The sequence below is a fragment of the Arabidopsis thaliana genome, chromosome 4 (assembly GCF_000001735.4).
Source record: "Arabidopsis thaliana chromosome 4, partial sequence".
Lineage (NCBI taxonomy): Eukaryota > Viridiplantae > Streptophyta > Magnoliopsida > Brassicales > Brassicaceae > Arabidopsis > Arabidopsis thaliana.
This window is the reverse complement of record NC_003075.7, coordinates 1223843-1246533: the sequence shown is the minus strand read 5'-3', so window position 1 is coordinate 1246533 and position 22691 is coordinate 1223843. Positions and strand designations below refer to the sequence as shown.

At 33.5% G+C, this 22691-nt stretch overlaps 3 protein-coding genes across 11 annotated transcripts; all 3 read left to right on the top strand.

The window, feature by feature from the left end:
• The first annotated feature begins 1711 nt into the window (after nt 1-1711).
• Nucleotides 1712-8863, top strand: GA1 (Terpenoid cyclases/Protein prenyltransferases superfamily protein). The gene is made up of 15 exons (NM_116512.2): nt 1712-1864; nt 2687-2758; nt 2874-2956; nt 3240-3546; nt 3800-3983; nt 4182-4396; nt 4518-4638; nt 4718-4830; nt 4913-5139; nt 5352-5467; nt 5825-5923; nt 6187-6441; nt 7369-7504; nt 8000-8176; nt 8447-8863. Exons 1-15 carry the CDS (start codon nt 1768-1770, stop codon nt 8651-8653), a joined length of 2409 nt encoding a protein of 802 aa, NP_192187.1. The 5' UTR covers nt 1712-1767; the 3' UTR covers nt 8654-8863.
• Nucleotides 8864-16369: 7506 nt separating this feature from the next.
• On the top strand, nt 16370-17503 carry PSAD-1 (photosystem I subunit D-1). The gene has a single exon (NM_116511.4). The coding sequence runs from the start codon at nt 16661-16663 to the stop codon at nt 17285-17287; it is 627 nt and encodes a 208-aa protein (NP_192186.1). The 5' UTR covers nt 16370-16660; the 3' UTR covers nt 17288-17503.
• A 16-nt stretch (nt 17504-17519) lies between these two features.
• AT4G02760 (RNI-like superfamily protein) lies at nt 17520-22575 on the top strand. 9 transcript variants are annotated; one of them, NM_001340399.1, is made up of 16 exons: nt 17520-17871; nt 18298-18371; nt 18523-19054; nt 19278-19453; nt 19547-19648; nt 19843-19953; nt 20122-20222; nt 20311-20423; nt 20521-20585; nt 20671-20743; nt 20833-20895; nt 20990-21048; nt 21131-21217; nt 21309-21794; nt 21907-22059; nt 22144-22572. In NM_001340399.1, exons 3-14 carry the CDS (start codon nt 18677-18679, stop codon nt 21400-21402), a joined length of 1422 nt encoding a protein of 473 aa, NP_001319852.1. In that variant the 5' UTR covers nt 17520-17871; nt 18298-18371; nt 18523-18676; the 3' UTR covers nt 21403-21794; nt 21907-22059; nt 22144-22572. The 9 variants fall into 9 exon arrangements, with proteins under 9 accessions (NP_001319852.1, NP_001329695.1, NP_001329696.1 ...); NM_001340400.1 differs by having other exon boundaries at nt 17848-17871; nt 18298-19054; nt 21309-21396; nt 21763-21794; NM_001340403.1 differs by lacking the exon at nt 18298-18371.
• The last annotated feature ends 116 nt before the right edge of the window (nt 22576-22691 follow it).

Sequence of the window (22691 nt, the reverse complement as noted above, 5' to 3'; positions counted from 1 at the left end):
CAAACTTGATCTACCATATGTCATCTAGTGATTTGTCGTTTTTCCGAACTGTAGTATTTCATTACATGTCGTTTGACATTAAATGAGATTCATGTTTGGCATATTTGCATCAAATGCGTTTTGTTGGAATGTTCGAATTCGTTAATACTATGTATGGTCAAGTTAACGATCAAGTATTTATTGTTGTCGTTATAAACCGTTATTAGAAATTTTTTCTCCTGAAAATGTTAATTTTGCAAACCTAATCTACCACATGTCATTTAATGATTTATCGTTTTTCCGAACGGTAGTACTTCATTCAATAACATATTGTTTGACATTAAGTGAGATTCATGTTTGACATATTTGAGTCAAATGTAATTTATAGAAATGTTGGAATTCGTTAATTTTATTGTATGCACGTTAACGATCAATTATTTATGAGTATCGTTATAAACCGTTATCAAAAATAATTTCTCCTAAAATTGATAATTTTGCAAATTCGATCAACCATGTATCATTTAGTGATTTGTTGTTTTCCAAAACTATAGTATATCATTTCGTTATATATCACAAAATATGATAACATCTGTTGAAAGATTTTTACAGTTTACAAATACATTTCCTGATATAACTATATGTAAATTATATCATTTCGTATATATATATATATATGTTTGAATAAATAATTTAGGCATTATTTTATTTTATTTTATTTAGGCATTTGATGAGTAGCAAGACTACTGTAATTATTTTTAAAGCTATTGTCACGTAACAAAAAAAACGTCTCAACTCTATATTTGACTGGTAGTAATTCAAATTTCAAATAGTTATACATGCAATAATATAACTACACGTGTACTTTCTACTTCCTAATTTTATAAGTATGGAATCCATGAAAAACTGGAAAAAGATAGAGAGAGTCTAGAGTCTTAAGATAAGATGTAAGTAAAAGGAAGAAATCGTAAAACTCCTCTTTGAACTTGACAAACTAGGAATTACTACCAGATTGATACTGTTTTGACAAGAGATTGTAATATACCATCTACTTCTAATTCTTATCTAGACCGAGACAAATACCATTTATAAAGATTTACTGCAATATTAGTAATGTATTGTTACCTGTCCACACGACAAATATATCAATCCATGTATTTAGAGTTTCCGGTAAACAGAAACTAATTTGTTACTTAAGATTAAAACAAAATAATCTTAAACTTGACAAAAAAAGGAATCCCAAATAGATTAGTACCATATGACACTAGATAAGTACCATCCTTTTTTTTGTTTTTTACACCAAGACAAATTTATAATAATTCTATTGCAATAGTCATATATGACTTGTCACACGACAAATATTGTTTCCTAATTATCTTTTACGACCTTAAAAATTATTGTTTGTGATATGATATGATTAGAAGCCCTCGTATGTGTATGTGTGTGTGTACTTTCAAAGATATCGACCTTATGCCATTATTTTTATAAAAAAAAATCAAGTTGTAAAAGAGATATAAACAAGAGAATAGGAAATAGAAGAAAAAGCCAAATTTACCCTTCAATTCCGTAGCTTTGGAAGATCCCACAAAAACACATTCCATGCATCATATCCTTCTCTCTCTCTCTCTTCTTTCTCAAAGAGTAAAATGAAACACAATCTCTGATGTGAAGTCGGTTCTGTCCTTATAAATACCCATTAAGACTTCTCTCTCTCTCTCTTTCTCACCAAATAGTTTCATCATCTCTTCTTCACTAAATACTTAGACAGAGAAAACAGAGCTTTTTAAAGCCATGTCTCTTCAGTATCATGTTCTAAACTCCATTCCAAGTACAACCTTTCTCAGTTCTACTAAAACAACAATATCTTCTTCTTTCCTTACCATCTCAGGTGAGTCATCCTCTCTCTCTTTGTCTTGTCAGAGACATACGATCACACACTTGTTTATATAAAGTCTCAAACTTTTTTTATCTAATGAGTTTTGTAATCGAAATTCTCTTGTGGGTTTAATCATGATCCATTATTTGACTGAAATTTTTGTTTGGTCTTTTTGATTTTCCCTAGAGAACAAAACAAAAATTAGAGTGATGACTCTGTTTTTATGTTCTCTCAACACCCACGCGTGAAATATCTCTCATCATCATCTTCCTTTCGATTTTTTTTTTTTTGTTTTCTCTTTCTTCAAAGCATTATAGAATCATTAACCACTCTCCAAAATTCTCTCTGTTTTTTTTTTCTTTCCCAAAAATTCGATTTGTTTATCTTTTTTCGATATTTGGGGTTCTTTGACTCAACTACGAAATGGGTTTTTCTCTGTTTTTACCACCAAAAAGAAAAAATGTAAAATGTGTTTTGGTGTTATTAGGTCTCTGTTGATTTTTGGACAAAACAAACTTCATCATTTTTGGTTGATTTTGTTTTCGAAAGAATGTATTCCTCTAATTCGATATGCAAATGTGTATACTCTGTTTTATATTATATGATATAAAAAGTTTTTCAGTTTGAATTAATTAATTATTACAAAAGGTACGTTTAGAGAATCTAGTACTCATTAGAGAATGGATTGACCTCGTATCTTAGTATTATAATTGCCAACAAACATAAACTAATGTTTTGACGACCAAAAACTAGTTTATATTACTATATAACATAGTAAGCAAATTATTTTATTATTACTTTCTTACTCCTCTAGTCTCATTCTTTTTTGAATAGGATCTCCTCTCAATGTCGCTAGAGACAAATCCAGAAGCGGTTCCATACATTGTTCAAAGCTTCGAACTCAAGGTTCTAATTTTATTAATATTACTTATAAGTTTAATGTTTTCAAGTCTAAGTTCATCCCTTTTTATATAAGAAGCTAAAAATTATATGATTTTTGTGTGTGTGTGTGTGTGTCTAGAATACATTAATTCTCAAGAGGTTCAACATGATTTGCCTCTAATACATGAGTGGCAACAGCTTCAAGGAGAAGATGCTCCTCAGGTGATTTTTAGAATAAAATTTCTTGTCAATTAGAATTACAAAAATCCATATTATAATACTTTAATTTTCCTACATTCTTCCCTATTCTTTTTACCGTGATATAAACATTTTCCCCCGGATTCTATACTTTACATTCCATCAAAAAATAGTTCTTATGTTTTACACCGAAAGGTAACAAGACTATATATATATTCCATGCATGAAATTATACATATGCATGGTTTAATTCAAACCTTTTCATGATTGTATGTGCTGATGATAATTTTTTGCATTTAAATTATAGATTAGTGTTGGAAGTAATAGTAATGCATTCAAAGAAGCAGTGAAGAGTGTGAAAACGATCTTGAGAAACCTAACGGACGGGGAAATTACGATATCGGCTTACGATACAGCTTGGGTTGCATTGATCGATGCCGGAGATAAAACTCCGGCGTTTCCCTCCGCCGTGAAATGGATCGCCGAGAACCAACTTTCCGATGGTTCTTGGGGAGATGCGTATCTCTTCTCTTATCATGATCGTCTCATCAATACCCTTGCATGCGTCGTTGCTCTAAGATCATGGAATCTCTTTCCTCATCAATGCAACAAAGGTTATTTATTTATTTGTCTTATTTATTATTTTGAAGTACAAGAAAACAAAAAGAAAATCTTAACTTTTTGCAGAAAATCCAAACTTTTTTAGTGGTCTAAACTTTTTAACTTTATACGTTGATTATATACTATAGTTATATAAGTTAGTCTAGTTAAAACAACAATCTTCTTTTGAAGAGTTTCAATCTTTTTTATGTTTACTTTAGTAGGTATTATACATGACTTTTATACATTTATCAATGGCTACTTCAGGAATCACGTTTTTCCGGGAAAATATTGGGAAGCTAGAAGACGAAAATGATGAGCATATGCCAATCGGATTCGAAGTAGCATTCCCATCGTTGCTTGAGATAGCTCGAGGAATAAACATTGATGTACCGTACGATTCTCCGGTCTTAAAAGATATATACGCCAAGAAAGAGCTAAAGCTTACAAGGTTTGTGTGTTGGGCCAAAAAATATACATTTGAACATTCTATTTTTATATGAATATATTTCAAAGTATATATAGATGGGTCCTATGTACTTCACTCAAAGCCAAAAAAAAAGAGTTATACGATGATATATTTGCATACGTAATATACATAGACTAAGATATGAATTGATTTTGGTCGTACATGTGAGATCTTTTATAGGATACCAAAAGAGATAATGCACAAGATACCAACAACATTGTTGCATAGTTTGGAGGGGATGCGTGATTTAGATTGGGAAAAGCTCTTGAAACTTCAATCTCAAGACGGATCTTTCCTCTTCTCTCCTTCCTCTACCGCTTTTGCATTCATGCAGACCCGAGACAGTAACTGCCTCGAGTATTTGCGAAATGCCGTCAAACGTTTCAATGGAGGAGGTTTGTTAGCGAGTAACCACTTCTCCTGTTATATTGTATCTATCGAAGACATATACTCATAACTTCTAATTTTTGTTAACTATTTATTATTTTTGCTTAAATTATTCTTTTATTTTTTTAGTTCCCAATGTCTTTCCCGTGGATCTTTTCGAGCACATATGGATAGTGGATCGGTTACAACGTTTAGGGATATCGAGATACTTTGAAGAAGAGATTAAAGAGTGTCTTGACTATGTCCACAGGTTTAAAACGTTTATATGTATTAACTTTATTTGTATACCAAACTAGGGTTACTCTAATGATGATGATGATAAATATCAGATATTGGACCGACAATGGCATATGTTGGGCTAGATGTTCCCATGTCCAAGACATCGATGATACAGCCATGGCATTTAGGCTCTTAAGACAACATGGATACCAAGTGTCCGCAGGTAACAACGTAACTCATATTTTGTTTTTGGTTATTTACTTTAGCATTTAATTCCAAATGAAACGCTCATTCTTTAATTTTAGATGTATTCAAGAACTTTGAGAAAGAGGGAGAGTTTTTCTGCTTTGTGGGGCAATCAAACCAAGCAGTAACCGGTATGTTCAACCTATACCGGGCATCACAATTGGCGTTTCCAAGGGAAGAGATATTGAAAAACGCCAAAGAGTTTTCTTATAATTATCTGCTAGAAAAACGGGAGAGAGAGGAGTTGATTGATAAGTGGATTATAATGAAAGACTTACCTGGCGAGGTACGTTACATGTAATATAAGACCAAAAACACACGTTATTACAAATGCTTCCAAAAAACATTCATACGCACTGCATGCCGTTTTGGGGTCATCTGATGGAGGAGGAACACGACAAAGCGTGTTTGCTCTTTTTTGCTTATTTGGTTTAATTTCTTATTTCTTACTTTTTTATGGGTTTTCTAATTATCTCGATATATTTTTTTGCATGATAGATTGGGTTTGCGTTAGAGATTCCATGGTACGCAAGCTTGCCTCGAGTAGAGACGAGATTCTATATTGATCAATATGGTGGAGAAAACGACGTTTGGATTGGCAAGACTCTTTATAGGTACATATTATTTTACTTTTTGTTTTTGAAAAATTTAATTATTTTGCATATAAATAGACCACATGAATCCAAAACAAATGCATTGCAATAAAAAAATGCACTGCACTTTTGCTTTGTAATGTTAAAATGCATACACTGACAATTAATGTATATTTTGGGAAATAAGCGTATTTTGATCATCTTCTTTATTTAAGTGACCAAATTCATTTGCAAATATCTAAACTTAAATGTTGGTCTGTTTTTTTCTTATGCTTAACTAAATCTGCCGGTAGTTGTAACTTTTTATTTTTCTTTTCAATTGCAAGTATTAATCATGATATACATTAAATTAATCAATAATGATGGTGGACAATTTAGGATGCCATACGTGAACAATAATGGATATCTGGAATTAGCAAAACAAGATTACAACAATTGCCAAGCTCAGCATCAGCTCGAATGGGACATATTCCAAAAGTAATAGCCTCTTCACTCTTCATTCTTTTCATTAAGTATGGCTTTAAATGATTGTGTATATATATATTAAGTTAGTTAAATTGTTTTTTTTTCATATGCGAGAATTAATAACCTTTTGTTTATCTTAATATCACAAGTAAGAATTAAGAGAGTCAGAAAATAATAAACTACATAATATTATTTCTCTTTCTTATTTGTGATTGTTATATGTATATACATGTGTGTGTACACGTATATTTAATATAGTTTGTATTTGAACGCAGGTGGTATGAAGAAAATAGGTTAAGTGAGTGGGGTGTGCGCAGAAGTGAGCTTCTCGAGTGTTACTACTTAGCGGCTGCAACTATATTTGAATCAGAAAGGTCACATGAGAGAATGGTTTGGGCTAAGTCAAGTGTATTGGTTAAAGCCATTTCTTCTTCTTTTGGGGAATCCTCTGACTCCAGAAGAAGCTTCTCCGATCAGTTTCATGAATACATTGCCAATGCTCGACGAAGTGATCATCACTTTAATGACAGGTAAATTACTCTCTTGAAACATATGTTTTATATTTTTTCAATGTGAATCAATTAAATTGCCCTAGTATAAACCACTGAACTATATACACGTGATCTGAAAATATTTTTGACTTAACCAATTATTTTTTACCGATTTTAAAATGTAATTAAGTAACTTTACTTAACCTTTTTCTGGATTTAGGCATTCAAAATTGGTAGGCAAATTTTCTTTGTCCATCTATTAAATTTTCTCTTTTTTTCTTTTTTGTTTTTTTTAAAACGCTTGTACTATTAAAATCACTAAAATCTTGTTTTCATTTACCATCTACTGGTTTTTTTCGTTTTTAACCCTATTCGTTAGGGTACTGTTCGTTTTGCGGCAGAAAACACCAAGCTATATATGAAAGAAAAAAATCTCACAATTAATTAATTAAGAAAGATAAGTTCATTTGACCTAATTTAGAAAGAGAACTAATTCTGTCAGTTTCATTGCACTGGTGATGTGCAGAATTGTTTTTCAATATAAATGGCGTTTTCCGCCAAACAGATATAACTCCATTAGAATATATATATATATATATATTATTATATTTTTTATTGGTTAAAATTAGAGATCAATTCACATTTCACAACGATCAAAATTTGTGACGTGTATAACAACAAAACAAAAAACATCTCGAAACCGAACTGTAAGAAATGAAAGTTCATATACAACAAACAAACAAAAGGAAAATATCTTTGTTAAAAACAAACAAAAGGTAAAATTTGAGATTTATGTGTGTGATATATATAATCTTTGAAAAATGAAAACTGAAGGGAAGTCAAGTTATAGAAGAAAGAAAGCTCTGGTAGAATCAGCTAATTGATTCATTTGTCTATATTGTTTATTTATTTTATTTTTTGAAAATATCTGTAATATAAAATTGCATGATGGCTATGAAAAATCAGGAACATGAGATTGGACCGACCAGGATCGGTTCAGGCCAGTCGGCTTGCCGGAGTGTTAATCGGGACTTTGAATCAAATGTCTTTTGACCTTTTCATGTCTCATGGCCGTGACGTTAACAATCTCCTCTATCTATCGGTACGTCTCTCTAAACTCTCCGTAGCTCTCATGTTTTTAGCTTAGTGTATATTTTTCTAATCTCTTTCTTCTGAAATTTTAACATAAATACACACATAATAAAGTAGGCCACACATAATGCCCAAAAGCTAGAATAAGTCACAAACTAATACCATGCTTTATTCACATATTAATTATATAATTTTGAATAGTACATGTTATGTTTTGATTGGTTTGTTTTTTCAAGAAAAATTAGCTCATTTGTTTGTTTTTAATTAGCTCATTTGTTGAATACTGAAAGTTTGGAACCAACTTGATTTCTCGTTTGTGAATACTTTACTTAGTGTGTGGTTGAAAAACATTATATAGATAGAATTTCATGATAACAAATAAGATATATATCCGAAACAAATAGAAGAGTATCAAACAATGTGCTAGGGCCTAGGGTCTCTCTTTCTCATTAAAACAAATCTATATGCATTTAAGTGTATGATTTATCTATTACGTAATATATAGTGGGGAGATTGGATGGAAAAATGGAAACTATATGGAGATGAAGGAGAAGGAGAGCTCATGGTGAAGATGATAATTCTAATGAAGAACAATGACCTAACTAACTTCTTCACCCACACTCACTTCGTTCGTCTCGCGGAAATCATCAATCGAATCTGTCTTCCTCGCCAATACTTAAAGGTTAGTTATTAACTGGTTATTTTATATGATTATGAAAATGTACTCATTATGCTTTGATTTTGTTATTAAACAAAAAAACAATTCATTTATTCCCAAAATTTGGTCCTATAAATCCGATACCCTAAACCATAACTTTTTTGCTTGTGTTTTGGACCGAACCAACAGGTAAATCAATTGAAAATGATTGATCCATTCTATGTTACTGGTTCATATTGATCAATTCGATGTTATCGGTTGGAGTCTAATCAATTATTAATTGTCTTAATGCAGGCAAGGAGAAACGATGAGAAGGAGAAGACAATAAAGAGTATGGAGAAGGAGATGGGGAAAATGGTTGAGTTAGCATTGTCGGAGAGTGACACATTTCGTGACGTCAGCATCACGTTTCTTGATGTAGCAAAAGCATTTTACTACTTTGCTTTATGTGGCGATCATCTCCAAACTCACATCTCCAAAGTCTTGTTTCAAAAAGTCTAGTAACCTCATCATCATCATCGATCCATTAACAATCAGTGGATCGATGTATCCATAGATGCGTGAATAATATTTCATGTAGAGAAGGAGAACAAATTAGATCATGTAGGGTTATCAAAAAAAAAATAAAAAAATTAGATCATGTACACATTAATCAAACCTTTGAATATCTATTTGCCTCCATTTAATAGATATTCATATATCTATGTAAGGTAGTTAATTTAGACTCTAAATTCTGATCGAGTTCTTCATTTTGCTTTTATGAGACTTTTAAATTTGTATAGTTTAAACTTTAAATGCTATAATTTTATTTAGGGTAAGACTGAAAATTCGCCATTTTAGATACTTTTAGTTAAAAGATATAATCTTATTTTGGAGTGGGTTCTAATCTTATTTTCCATCATTTTCTCAACTCCAACTTGTAATTTTTGGCATTCGAATTTCTTGTTATAAAAGTCGTGGAATTTTTTGTAACCCTACAAAATAATTATATATGAGTGGCCATAATCTAAATGTGATTTGCTGAAGAAACATAGGAAGTGATGTATAGTGGGGTTTGTTAATAAGAGCCAAAGACTCATGCAGTTGTCATGTCAAAAAGACCTCTCACTTTTCTAGAGATTATGATTTAGTTTTTTTTTTTTGGTGTGTTTTTGTTTGTCGTGAGTTGCATGCCTTTGAAAAGGATTTTTAGTGTGGCAGAGACAAGCTCCACTTTAGAACACATGATCTTGATGACTGGGTTTTGTTCTCTTTTCTTTGGACATCAAATACTCAACTTATTAAGACACTATCATATCTGTGTAGATTCTCTTTGGGTAAAAATATATATATGTCCACGATGAAAGCACAATAACTTTGGGGAGGGGACTAAACATTTTTGGGAAGGATTTTCTAAAGATCTTGAGCTTCAAAGTCAAGAATCCGAGTCTTGATGTTAGACTAAAGTAAATATATATGCTTTTAGAAAACTATAAAAACAAAACAAAACAAAACTGTATGCCTTCTTAGTTCTTATAAAACAATATATTAGATCGAGAGTTTCTAATTCAAAACCAATTAGCAATAAGTGAAATTTTTTATAATTTATATATATCACTTAAGATCTAACTTAAATTTGAATGTGGCTTATTGTTATCCTGAATACGCCTCCTCAAGTTGATGACTCTTCTACTAATTGATATCGGTATGTTCAAATATAGATTGACAGAACAACTATTGGGTCGGACCGATGTGGATTAAGTTGAATATGTGCGGATTACACTCTAATACCATATTAAATGTGGACTTTCCAACTAAAAACCAATTAACAATGAATGGTGAGACTTATATCTTATATATCACTTAAGATTATACTCAATTTCCAAATATAGAATATTATTATGAAATTTAACATGGTAGCTGAGCCCGAACACACACTTACCCATTAATTCAGTCCAGAAAGTGGTCCAATCATCCCTACTAATTGATGATCTAAAGGAAAGCTCAATTTTGTTGAGATAGTTTAAAGAAAACATTATCTCGAGGAGAAGTGATGGATTATGTCGAGATCAATGGCTAGAAGAATCAATATGTCGAGGGGGTATGTGGAGAAGATGCTACATTAGAAAGATGAAAGAGACTTGAGTAATATATAAGAGACATGAGTCATCTCTACTCATTCCCAGTTATTTTTGAGTTCAAAATCCACTGTTTAATCCAATATTCATCTAAAATGAAAATATTATAAAATATATAAAAAAATATTTTTCCCAACAGGTGAAATATAAGCAGAATCCAAAGTAATGACTAACTAGTTTATATATAGTTTCAGCCACTCTACCATATATATAGCTAGACAGAATTAGGCCGTGTTTATATTAAAGAACTATATAATTTTGATTATCCAATTTCGGCATTTTGCTAGGTCAAAATTTAAAATCTAAGCAAAACCAGAAACAATTAAACAAACATATTTTGTTTAATATATCCACAAACCAAATAAAAACATAAGTAATCAAATCAAGACTGAACAAAAGAAAAACTAAACTATTGTTTTCAATATACATGATGTTAATGCAGAATAAAATATATATTTATTTAGTTCTATTTTATGTTTTGTTTTTTACTTTTTATATAAAATAAAATCAAATTAATGTTAAATTTAAATTTAGTAACACGGTTTGCATGGAAGCGCCCTCTTTCCCAACCTAAACTATTGTTCTCAATAAATTTAGTAATTCTATTTTTTTTTCTGAACTATATGTGATAACGAATAAATTAGTAATCATTTCCTAACCGAATTACTCGACAAAGTGCGATTGACATGTCTGGTTTGGATTGGGACCTTAAGGGACAAAACTAAAACAAGTTAGGTAATGCGCAAAGAATGTAAAGCAATTTGGAATTAATGGTCAAAAATAGCAAAAATATGGCCAAGACGTAAATGGAGAGACATATACACACACAAAATATTTTACATTTAATTAGAAACTATATAATAGTTTTGGACTTTATATATCTCAATCAATTAATCTTTCTTTCTTTCGCTATATGCTAATGTCATTTTTTTTCTTTGGGTCACCGTGAAAATGTTTTATATTCAGATTCACGAAACTAATTATATATAATAAAACATGTTTTTGATTTTCATGTTATTTTGTCCAAAAAAAAAAAGATTTTCATGTTATTAAGTAACTGCATGTGGGATCAAAAATGTTTTGAACCACATTGAACATATAACGTGTTTTTTTTTTCTTTCTCCTGACCAACCAAATTTTATTTAATGCTCATATATATATAGATTTATATGAGCCACTTTAAAGTATTATAGTCGACCTCATGCATCTATGATACAACAATAATGTGATTGGATTTGGCCATATATAACTATAAGTAATACCTTAAACTTTAAAACCTTTTGCCCAAAAAAAAAAAACTTTAAAACCCTATTAACGAAGCCACTAGCTAGTAAGTATGTCACGCGATTATTAGGGCTGGCTCTTAGGGGAGCAACATGAAACATTGGTTTAGAAACTTTCATTTTATGAGGCTAGTTGTTGGTTTTTTTTTTTGGGAAAAATGTTGTTTAATACGCGAACTTTCAAAAAGTAGCGATTTAATACGTTAACTTCTTATATAGCCATTTAATAAGTGTAAAAATTGTTGACCGGCCATTTCACACAAACTTAATCGTTGATCAGGCCAAAATCCACACGACGTTATCTGACGTTAACAGACCGATAACGGCCGTTAACTAGTTTCTGTTAGTTTCCAATACGACGTCGTTTTACTATAATCGAAACAGGAAAATTGTCATTTAATACTCCAACTTTCAAATTGTGGCCATTTTATACATCAACTTCACATTTGACCATTTTATACATGAACTAAACGTTAACTACCAGTTTGAAATATGATAATGCATTGACCATGCTAAAAAGACATTACCGCTATATAAGCCTAAACATTCGGATTTTGGTTCGGATTCGGTTTGGATTTATTTGAATTTGGATTTTTACTATTCCGTTTGGTTTCGGTTTGGATAGGTGTCGGATTTTGATCGGTTTCGGAACGGTTTTCGAAAGAAAAAAAATGTTTCATATTTTCTGGATATCTAAGTCATTTTATTTTCTTTTTTTATTTTAAAATTATAGCTAAATGTTACTAAACGTAGTTTAGCTATAGTTTTATAAAAAATAACAAGAATATCGTAAATAAACTAGATATCAAAAAATATTTAGATATATTCATTAAAATTATACAAAATTTTGCAAAGTATAGCTAAAATTTATTAAGATTAAACTAATTTTTATTTAAATTGAACAATTTTGGCCGAATAAACACGAACAAGCCTATACCAAAATTTGAATGTCTAGGCTTATATAGCGGTAATGTCTTTTTTATCTGGTCAACGCATTCTCTTATTTCAAATTGCTGGTCAACATTTAGTTCATGTATAAAATGGCCACATGTGAAGTTTATGTATAAAATGACTATAATTTGAAAGTTGGAGTATTAAATGACATTTTCCTTGTTTCGATTATAGTTAAACGACGTCGTATTAGAAATTAACGGAAACTAGTTAACGGCCGTTATCGATCTGTTAACGTCAGATAACGTCGTGTGGATTTTTGTCTTGTCAACGATTAAGTTTGAGTGAAATGGCCGGTCAACGATTTTTACACGTATTAAATGGCCATCTAAGAAGTTCACGTATTAAATGGCCATTTTTGAAAGTTCGCGTATTAAACGACATTTTTCCCGTTTTTTTTTTGTTAGTAAGTACAAAAACAAATATAAATAGAAAAAGTAAAAAATAATAATTTAAATAAACTCTATCAAATTAAAATATATAGTTCAATGTTTTTGTGAACTTCAAAAACAAAAATCACTGAATTTTTTTTTCCAATGAAAATATTAGTGTTATAAAATATTGTATTAAAATTATAAATTGAAAGGTTCCTATTTTTATGTCGTATGTGGTCCAAATATTCTCAGGACCGGCCTTGACCACTATCTATTCACTATGAAAAGAAAGGAATAACAGTGTTCACAACAACATAAGTATCTCGGCTGAAACTTTATTTCGAGAAATTGATCGATGTGTCATCAACACACTCCAAGGAAAAAGAAGTTGGGGACCTATTAGAATGAGATACATAAAACCATTTAACAAAAAAAAAAGAAAAAGAGATACATTAAACCCAAAACCCGATTGCATAAAAAGTGCTTTTTGTTAACTTAAATAGTTGGGAACATTGATCTTCTTTAAATTATAAAACTAAAGAATAAGAATAAACAAAATTATAAGAACCTAGAGATATATTGTAGAAAATAACACAATAATATATAAAATTTTAATATCATAATTAGATTAAGTGCAATATATTTATACCTCGGCCCTAAAAATTTGGGATCACAAATGTTTATTTTGTATGTGTTCAAGACTGGTCTTGTTCCTACTTGTTTGTTACCATTGATCTCTTTATTCCAATTTCTTTAACCCATTTCATAGCTGCTTTCTAAGAACTTTACACATGGTTCCACATGTAAAGAATCATCAAACATCACAAATGTAACGCCCCGGCCATCTCTATCAGCGGGCTTCACATCCTTTCACGGACCCATGGATCCATCCCTGCCAATGGTCGGTCCACTATGTCTGGAAGGCTTTAAATACTTGTTTACCGACCTTATAAATTACCAGATATTCTTTCTCCATGTTTTGTCCTCATTCGCACAGTTCCGACAATTACTTCCTAGAAGGTCACTCATTCTGAAATTACTCCACAACCCAATCACTCTTAATTGTAAAGTTTTCTTAGGATGTTTGACCAACAAGGTAAGTGCATTTTGGTGGCATAAGTGACCAAATCAATTCTTTTAAACCTCTTTGTATGCATCACCATATTCCTGAAACCGGAGTGTTACAACAAATTTGCGGTCACACCATTGAAATATCATGCACTCATGCATACCCCAATTTTTTTTGTTTTTTGAAACAGTTTGGTGCATTAATCTAAAGGTAGCAAATAGTACAAGCCTATGTCCTAGATATCATAGAGTAGTTTTTTATAAAAGTACATGATAGTAGGTGATTACATTGAAGTAAGCAATCAACAAGAGAAGGGAAGAGGAGTATGTGTAGATTTAAAGCTTTTTTTTGCCTCGTCCACGGTCCACCTCTTCCTCGTCGCCCTTTGTTACCACGACTGCCTTGGACAGTAGTAAAATGCATGCCTTGGACAGTAGTAAAATGCATGCCTCGAAGAGTTCTCTGGATTGACACTCTTATACCATTTTACATATTCGTAGCCTTGAGTATTAAGTTGACGATCCAAGTGTTATTGTCTTGTAGAAATGAAGCACGTCTTGTAGTTGTCTTTAAACGTAAACCAAAATATGAGTTTCGGGACCACGTTGATTGTTTTGAGCATTGCTTAGAATCGTGTTTGAAGAATAATCACCACATTAACCTATTCTAACTCAATACATCCACCTTTAGGTGTTGGATCCAAAAGTCACTAAGTTTTGGTCAAGACTTCTAATGCCTTCAAAACGCTTTCTAAGGGACACATAAGAGAAGATAGTTACTGCTAGAACTTTTTTTTTTTGAAAAACCATAAGTTCCCGCCAATACCGTTTTAGGACTTCAAACATTCAAGGGTAGGCTGATTTTATAGCCATAAACTAAATGCATTCTCAGCTTTTCCCCCCACACTTTTTGCCTCTTAAATTTCCACCATAAACTTTGATAATTCTTTAAATTACAACATGTACTTTTGGATTCATCCTTAAACATACATTTCCAATTGAATCGGTCATTAAACCGGAATTAACCACAAATTCGCGTTTACTGTACCGCGATTGCGATTTACCCGATTAATCACCTATATCCGTTAAGAAAAGGGTTGACTGATTTTATAGCCATAAACTAATTGCATTCTCAGCTTTCTCCCCCACACTTTTTATTCCTGAAATTTCTACCATAAACTTTGATAATTCTTAAAATTGCAACATGTACTTTCAGATTCATCCTTAAAAATATGATTCCAATTGAACCGGTCATTAAATCGAGATTAACCACAAATCCGCGTTTATTATACCGCTATTGTGATTTACCCGACTAATCCCACTCACACAAAAAAGCAATCTATGTGATCAATGAGAGTAGTTCTAGTTCTTTATTGATTTAGATTGTCATTGGAACAATCTTCAACCTTTTTTGTCTATCTTGGATGATGTATTTTCGGAAAATGATTCTCTTTAAGATGATATTATTTAGGTTGACTGATTGATTTGGAGTCTTATCTATCCTTATGATTAGGAGTTTTATCTAGTTCGATTTGTCATTTTCCTTACCAATTAACACAACACATAACATATATAGATAGATTCACATTATAAAACAAAGACAAAACGACGTCGTTTCTTAACGGGTGTGGGATTAGTTGGGTAAATCACAATCGCGGTACAGTAAACGCGGATTTGTGGTTAATCTCGGTTTAATGACCGGTTCAATTGGAAACATATTTTTAAGGATGAATCTGAAAGTACATGTTGCAATTTTAAGAATTATCGAAGTTTATGGTGGAAATTTCAGGAGCAAAAAGTGTGGGGGGAAAAGCAGAGAATGCAATTAGTTTATGGCTATAAAATCAGCCAACCCTTTTCTTAACGGATATAAGTGATTAATCGGGTAAATCGCAATCGCGGTACAGTAAACGCGAATTTGTGGTTAATTCCGGTTTAATGACCGGTTCAATTGGAAATGTATGTTTAAGGATGAATCCGAAAGTACATGTTGTAATTTAAAGAATTATCAAAGTTTATGGTGGAAATTTAAGAAACAAAAAGTGTTGAGGAAAAGCTGAAAATGCAATTAGTTTATGGCTATAAAATCAGCCAACCCAACATTCAAACAACTCAATCTTAATCGTTCATCACCATTAATTTCTTCTAAAGTCAATAAGGTTGTCTAAGGGGATGAGCGTGTAAAACCGAAAAAACATAACTAGAATAAGTAAATAATCCAGGTCATACAGTAGATTTGGGATGATAAGTAGTAACCTCGGACGATTAGCTAGAATTCTGGGAAACCATCTATGAGCGGTACCCAATTGAACAAGGCCTATGTAGTAAGATTCTAGAAAAAGCTAATTTTGATTCAGGCCCAAGTTTCAATCTTCTAAGCTCAAAGCCCAACACATATAGATGATCAATCCAAATGATTTGGTCCTCTAATGGTCAATGATGTTCTAGATTATCAGGCCTTAATTTGAATTGATATTGAAAAAGAAAAAGAAAAAAAGAAAAGAAAGAATCAGAACAAAGGAGGCAAAACGACGTCAGATAATATCAGAATAAGATGGGTAAGAGAAAAATCTAATGGTTGAATCCTATTGGTTACCTTATCCACTTAATCCAACAAACTCTAGCTTCTCATTTCGCAATATTATCTCTTTTCTCTTCTCATCAAAACATACCAATAAGCAATTTGCTCATTAGAGAACAGAGAAAAAAAAAACAATGGCAACTCAAGCCGCCGGGATCTTCAACTCCGCCATAACAACCGCCGCAACCTCCGGCGTCAAGAAACTCCACTTTTTCTCAACAACCCACCGTCCCAAATCCCTCTCCTTCACCAAAACCGCAATCCGCGCCGAGAAAACAGATTCCTCCGCCGCCGCTGCTGCAGCCCCCGCCACGAAAGAAGCTCCCGTGGGATTCACGCCACCGCAGCTAGACCCAAACACACCGTCTCCGATCTTCGCTGGAAGCACCGGTGGTCTTCTACGTAAAGCGCAAGTGGAAGAGTTCTACGTTATCACGTGGAACTCACCGAAAGAACAGATCTTTGAGATGCCGACAGGAGGAGCAGCGATCATGAGAGAAGGTCCGAATCTTCTGAAGCTAGCGAGGAAAGAGCAGTGTTTAGCTTTGGGGACAAGGCTTAGATCCAAGTACAAGATCACTTACCAGTTTTACAGAGTGTTTCCTAACGGTGAGGTTCAATATCTTCATCCTAAAGATGGTGTTTATCCAGAGAAGGCGAATCCAGGAAGAGAAGGTGTTGGTCTCAACATGAGATCTATTGGGAAAAATGTTAGTCCCATTGAAGTTAAGTTTACTGGCAAACAAAGTTATGATTTGTAAGATCTGTAAACTAAAAAAACCAAAAACTATGTGCATGTGGTGATGATTATGACTATGTTTCATGTTAATTTTTAATGGATTTTGTTTTGATAATTTGTTGTTCCATTTGGTTTAATGGATCTTTTATGGGCCTAAACTATAACGTAATTTTGGAAGGCATATGTTGGGCTTTAATGGGCCGGTTGAGTAGAAAAAGGAAAGTTAAAATCATTATCGTAGCCCAACGGTTCAATTTCAAACGGTCGGGTTTAAAGGATTCGGATCTTATATTCGCCGATCGTCTCTGCCTCTTTCGCAGAAGCACACTTGATCGAACGATGGCCACGAAAGAGGACTGACAGTTTCGTTTCCCAGTCTCCGATCCAAAACCATAGTGAGGTTCCGATTGTTCTTGTAATTAACGTTTATTACATCGCCCTGATTATCTGAGTGTTCCTTCACGCGACGGAGATAATTCAACTCAGGATCGTCTTATTGGTTGATCGTATCCACTAATTCGGCTCACGTCTTCTCGATTTTGGCAACGGTGCTGTGGAATCGCGTTACCGTTCAAAATTTCCATTTCGGCTGATCTCATTATGAATGTAAGCTACTTATACACTCTCACAATTGGATTTGGTAAAGCATGATCGAAGCGTAAAATAGAGATTTTCCAAAACAAAAAACGAACCAAAGGCATTGTTTGTGGAATTTGGCACCATTTCTCTACCGTTTTCTGTGCGTTTTTTCAATCTATAGTGACTATGTTTAAGAGCCTTGTTTCTTATTTTGGACGAAAATTCTGAACTCTATCTTGATGATATCACATATTTTCGAGTGTTTATGTCATAGACTGTTTATGCTACTCCCACATGGAATAGACAAAGTTTGTTGGATACAAGGTTTATAGCGAGCTTGTGCGTTCTAGGATTTGTAGCTAGGAATGCACTTGGTTTAGCTAGAGTTTCGTGTAGTTGAGACTTGTAACTTGTAAGTATCCTTATTTTGAATGCATCCCTTATATATGACAGTTAAAGAACAACCATTTATCAGATCCAGGCTTTGCAAAGTTTGTGACCAATACCTGACTGACTCTGAGATAATAGTTAAGTTTTTTTTCTTTCTATTCAGTAGATATCTTTTGCCTGTCTGCCGATATCAATCACTTCTCAATTTTTATCCTTTTGTGCAAACACTAGTCTTCCGGTGCGAATGGTGACACTGAAATGTTTTTTTTATCATTCTGGTGTTTGTAGATTTAGCTTCCGGGATGAATAATTTGTTGCAGATTTATAGTGAAAGCGAGACATGTTCTACATGAAAGCTCGGACATAATTTTGAGCCTTTGGATAAATTTGTTTTTTCTTGCATTCTCTCCTTTCAAAGAAACTCCTTTTTGACATTCGTGTCATGGACGCTCCCAATCCCAAGCGACCTTGTCTTGTGCCTTTGGGTACCTCCTCCATAGAAAACCCTTGCTCCCTCCCTATTGCTCCAGATTTCAACCAAAGCAACATCGATTTGACTATCTCTTCTTTCCTTTCGTTGTCGGACTTGCCTTTGTTCTCCTTACCGCTCTCCATTGGATGCTCTTTTGATCGAGTGCTTGATAATGTCATCCCCTCAATAGCTGGAACTTCCCGTGATGAATTTGATCAGGATCGTTTCTTGGATCGTACTCTCCAACTCGCATCGCTTCTATACAAGTCCACCAAACGTTGCATAAGGAAACGTGCCACCCTCCAAAATTCCACATCCTGGCCTCTCCTCCCTGAACTAACTATTAAGGTAACAATTCCAGCATTCTCATATCATGTATATCTACTCCTGGAATTTTTGCCATGTTTCTCTACCCGCTTTGTTGAATCTGTAGACAATGTTTTAGGACTGTGTTTTCCCGCCTGATCTCATATTGGATGTTATAAATTACGAATGCTCAAATGATATTTTGTTCATGGCATGCGTTTTCTTGAGTGATGTCTCACATAATATGTTTCTAATGCATATTCAGGTCTTTTCAATGCTTGATACGAAGTCTCTCATGCAAGCTTCTGCGTGTTGCACAATGTTCAACAAGTGTGCCATGGATCGTGTATGTTACTCCCACATCGACCTGACAACGGCTGCCGAAGATGTTGATAATGGAGTTGTGTGCGTAATGATCCATCGGGCTGGAAAAGAACTCAGGTAAGATTTTCTCTTTCCGGGTTATCTTATTTTGGTGGACCTTGGTCTAGGTATCTATGTAATCATCTCTCAGGTTTCGTTTTATGCTTGCAGATCCCTCAAACTTGGTTCTATTTCTTCCTCAGCTGAACCTACTACATCTTTGCTGACAAGATCCTGTCTTACTCCACTAACTTTTAACCATGGTTTTACTGGGTATTTGCTTGATTATCAAATATATACGTGTGAAAATTTATGTACCAAACCTGTTACATTAATGCGATTTGTGCTCTCTGAAACAACTAGATAGAGAAACTGGGTTTACCAGTTTTGTTACTTGAATAGTTGGTGTTCAAATTAACATCTGTATTTCATCTTCTGAGTGATACTATCTTTTTCCATTCAACTAGGGGTCATTTGAGAAGCCTACACCTTTACCATCTCAGAATGATAGATTGCGGGTCCTTATCTCCTGTGTTGTCAGCTTGTTTAAATCTCACTGATTTGAAGATTGTTGGACTGTAAGCTGTTTTGGATCATTCAGGAATTCTCCAATTCATTATTGCTTTACTTTACTTTGCCTGGAGGCGCCTCCGTCTATGCTTTTAACTGTTTTTGTAACTTGAATGCCTGTTCACTTTAAATTCTGCTGATTCCTTATGGTAATTACTTTTTTTTGCATTATTTAGTATTTCAGGAAGCAGGGATAATCCACTTGAGCAGTTAGGTTTACTCACGAGAAATTGTCGCTTGATAGAGCACCTGTTCATAGAGATATATGGTGCAGCAGGTAAATATTTCTGCTATGAAGATTTCCTCTTTGTATTTTTCATCTGAGTGTTTGCTCAAGGTTACCTACTTTTTGACTGGTAGTATAGGCCTTATAACAGATTCAAGCTTGTTAGAGTTTGCGGCCAATTGCCCCAACTTAAGTTCGATATCGCTCCTAGGTTTTCTGCTAAATGACGCAATATTACAAAAATTAATTAAGGTATGGCTCCTCTAGTTTTGTTGTTATTTCTTTTCTTTTCATTTGGTATCATCTAATACATTTTACAAAACCGAAATAAAATTGTGATGTTTTGCAGGGTTTTCGTCGACTGAAGCACATTAATCTGTCGAGTTCGCCTGAAATTAGTGGTTGCTTTTTCAGGTTAGTGTCGTTTGAGTAAATGTTAATGGTGATATCTGTAAGTCTTTGGTAGCAAACTATTTATGGCCTAAGGTTTTGTTGGTAGGGGTTTGGAACTTTGCGGCAAAGATAGTCCATTGGAGACTCTGATATTGCGTGACTGCTATATCCTAAAGGAGGTAAATGATATAAAACACAACAAGTTTTAAGTTTTGTTCTTCATTCTTAAAGTCACAGTCGTGAGTTTTGACCGCACCTTGGGATTCAGAGCGAAGTTTTACTGTTCTTGAACTCATTACTCGCCGGAGACTTCAAATACATTCGGCTCATTGTAAGTTCCTAAAGGAAATTATATGCTAGTTTTTTTCCTGGAAATTAGCGTATGATGCAAGTGACGTTTTTTAATCTTATAAATGCCTCTTTAGGACGTATCAAACGTCGACGGTTTAGTATGTGATGGAGGCAATAGAACTTTTGAACCAAGGTAACTAACTGACTGATTTGTTGAAGTTTTTGTTTGTCAATGATATGTTCATATTTATATGTGACACTGTTGTTTGCTGTAGATTTCCTATCGAGGAGCTGAAAAAGCAAAGATCAAATGTCACATTTGTGGCAATCTTTGAATCACAGTCATCATTGTCATCATCAAGGTTCATCAATAACTAGTTGTGTTTATTAGGCTTTAGTACGTAAACGGCTAAACTAATCCGAGTTTAAACAAATGTCTTTGTAATATCTCAGCTCAGGGGAGGTATATTCAGATGGCACCTCTTCGTGGACTTCTAATTATAACAGCGCGGAGGAGGAGCATGACAACGACTTGGACTCTGTATAAATTCAAAGGCCCCCATAATTGTCTCTGGTACCCATAGAGGTCTCCAAAAAGTCGATACTGTTTCAATTCTCTCCGTTCGTCTTGAATTGTTCGTCTCGCTCCTTCTAATCTTCTCTAGTAAAGTTATGCTATTGGATTGTTACAGTAACGTTCCCGATTCACTTCAAAACAACTCGGATTGTTTAATCCGTAACCCATAGAATCAATCCGATGTTCATAAAACACCAAATGATCAATACGCTAGCTCTCGATGAGAGAAACCTAGCGACAACAAGAGATTCAAAGAAGAAGATACAATTTTTCATGAATGCTGATTTTTCCTCCTCGCTTCCTTTTATGGCTTATTTTCTCTTCTGTTAGCATCCAAGCGGCAAGAGATGTAGCAAACCAAAGTAACTGACTTTTCTTTTTATATTGTTACCATTTGACAAATACTAGTAATCATATAATAACTCGGTTAAATAACGTAACGGTTTATATGACCACTTAAATTGTGTGTTGTAGGTTTCCTCTGGAAGAGCTGAATAAAGAAAGACCAGGTCTCACTTTTGTGGCAGAGTTTAGATCACCATCACCATCAGAATCAGATGTTAGATCACCATCACCATCGTCGTCGTCAGATTCATCTTCTTCGTCAGATTCATCATCATCATCAAGGTTGATCAATTTGTTATTAGGCTTTTAAAATTAATTATTAGGAATTGAAGTTTTAAATGATTTGTTGTTGTTTGTGAAATTCAGCTCTGGAGAATCTTCCGACGAAAGTGGAACTGAGGAAGAAGAAGACGAGGACTGACGTTGTGACTGACTCCTGAAGTTGTGATAATGGTCTCTTCTTTCTAATCTATTTCATTTTCCTGAAGAAAATATAAGTAGGCATTGATTTATTTCCTACTTGGAGAAACTATCTTTTCCTCCTTCCTTCTACATGGAAAGAACTATAGTTACTATGGTTTAGAATAGATGTAGCGGACAAAACGGTCTAATTTGTCAGTCGTTTAGTCCATTTTATTTTTGGGTGGACAATAAACCGCTGCAGACCAAGTTTATTTGTATGTAATAACGGTTCGCAAATGGTACGCTGCGGTTTTTTTCTATTTTTTTAGTTTAGACTACTGCAAATTATAATTAATGAATGGTAAATAAAATGTGGTCTGATCCTTCGATGGTTTTGTTCGCCTCAACCGCCGTAACCATTCCAACCCTACAAGTTATAATCATTGGCTTCCCGTTTCTAAGACGCAAAAACAACCGATTCTCCTTACCTGTAAAACCTCTTGTGTCGGGAG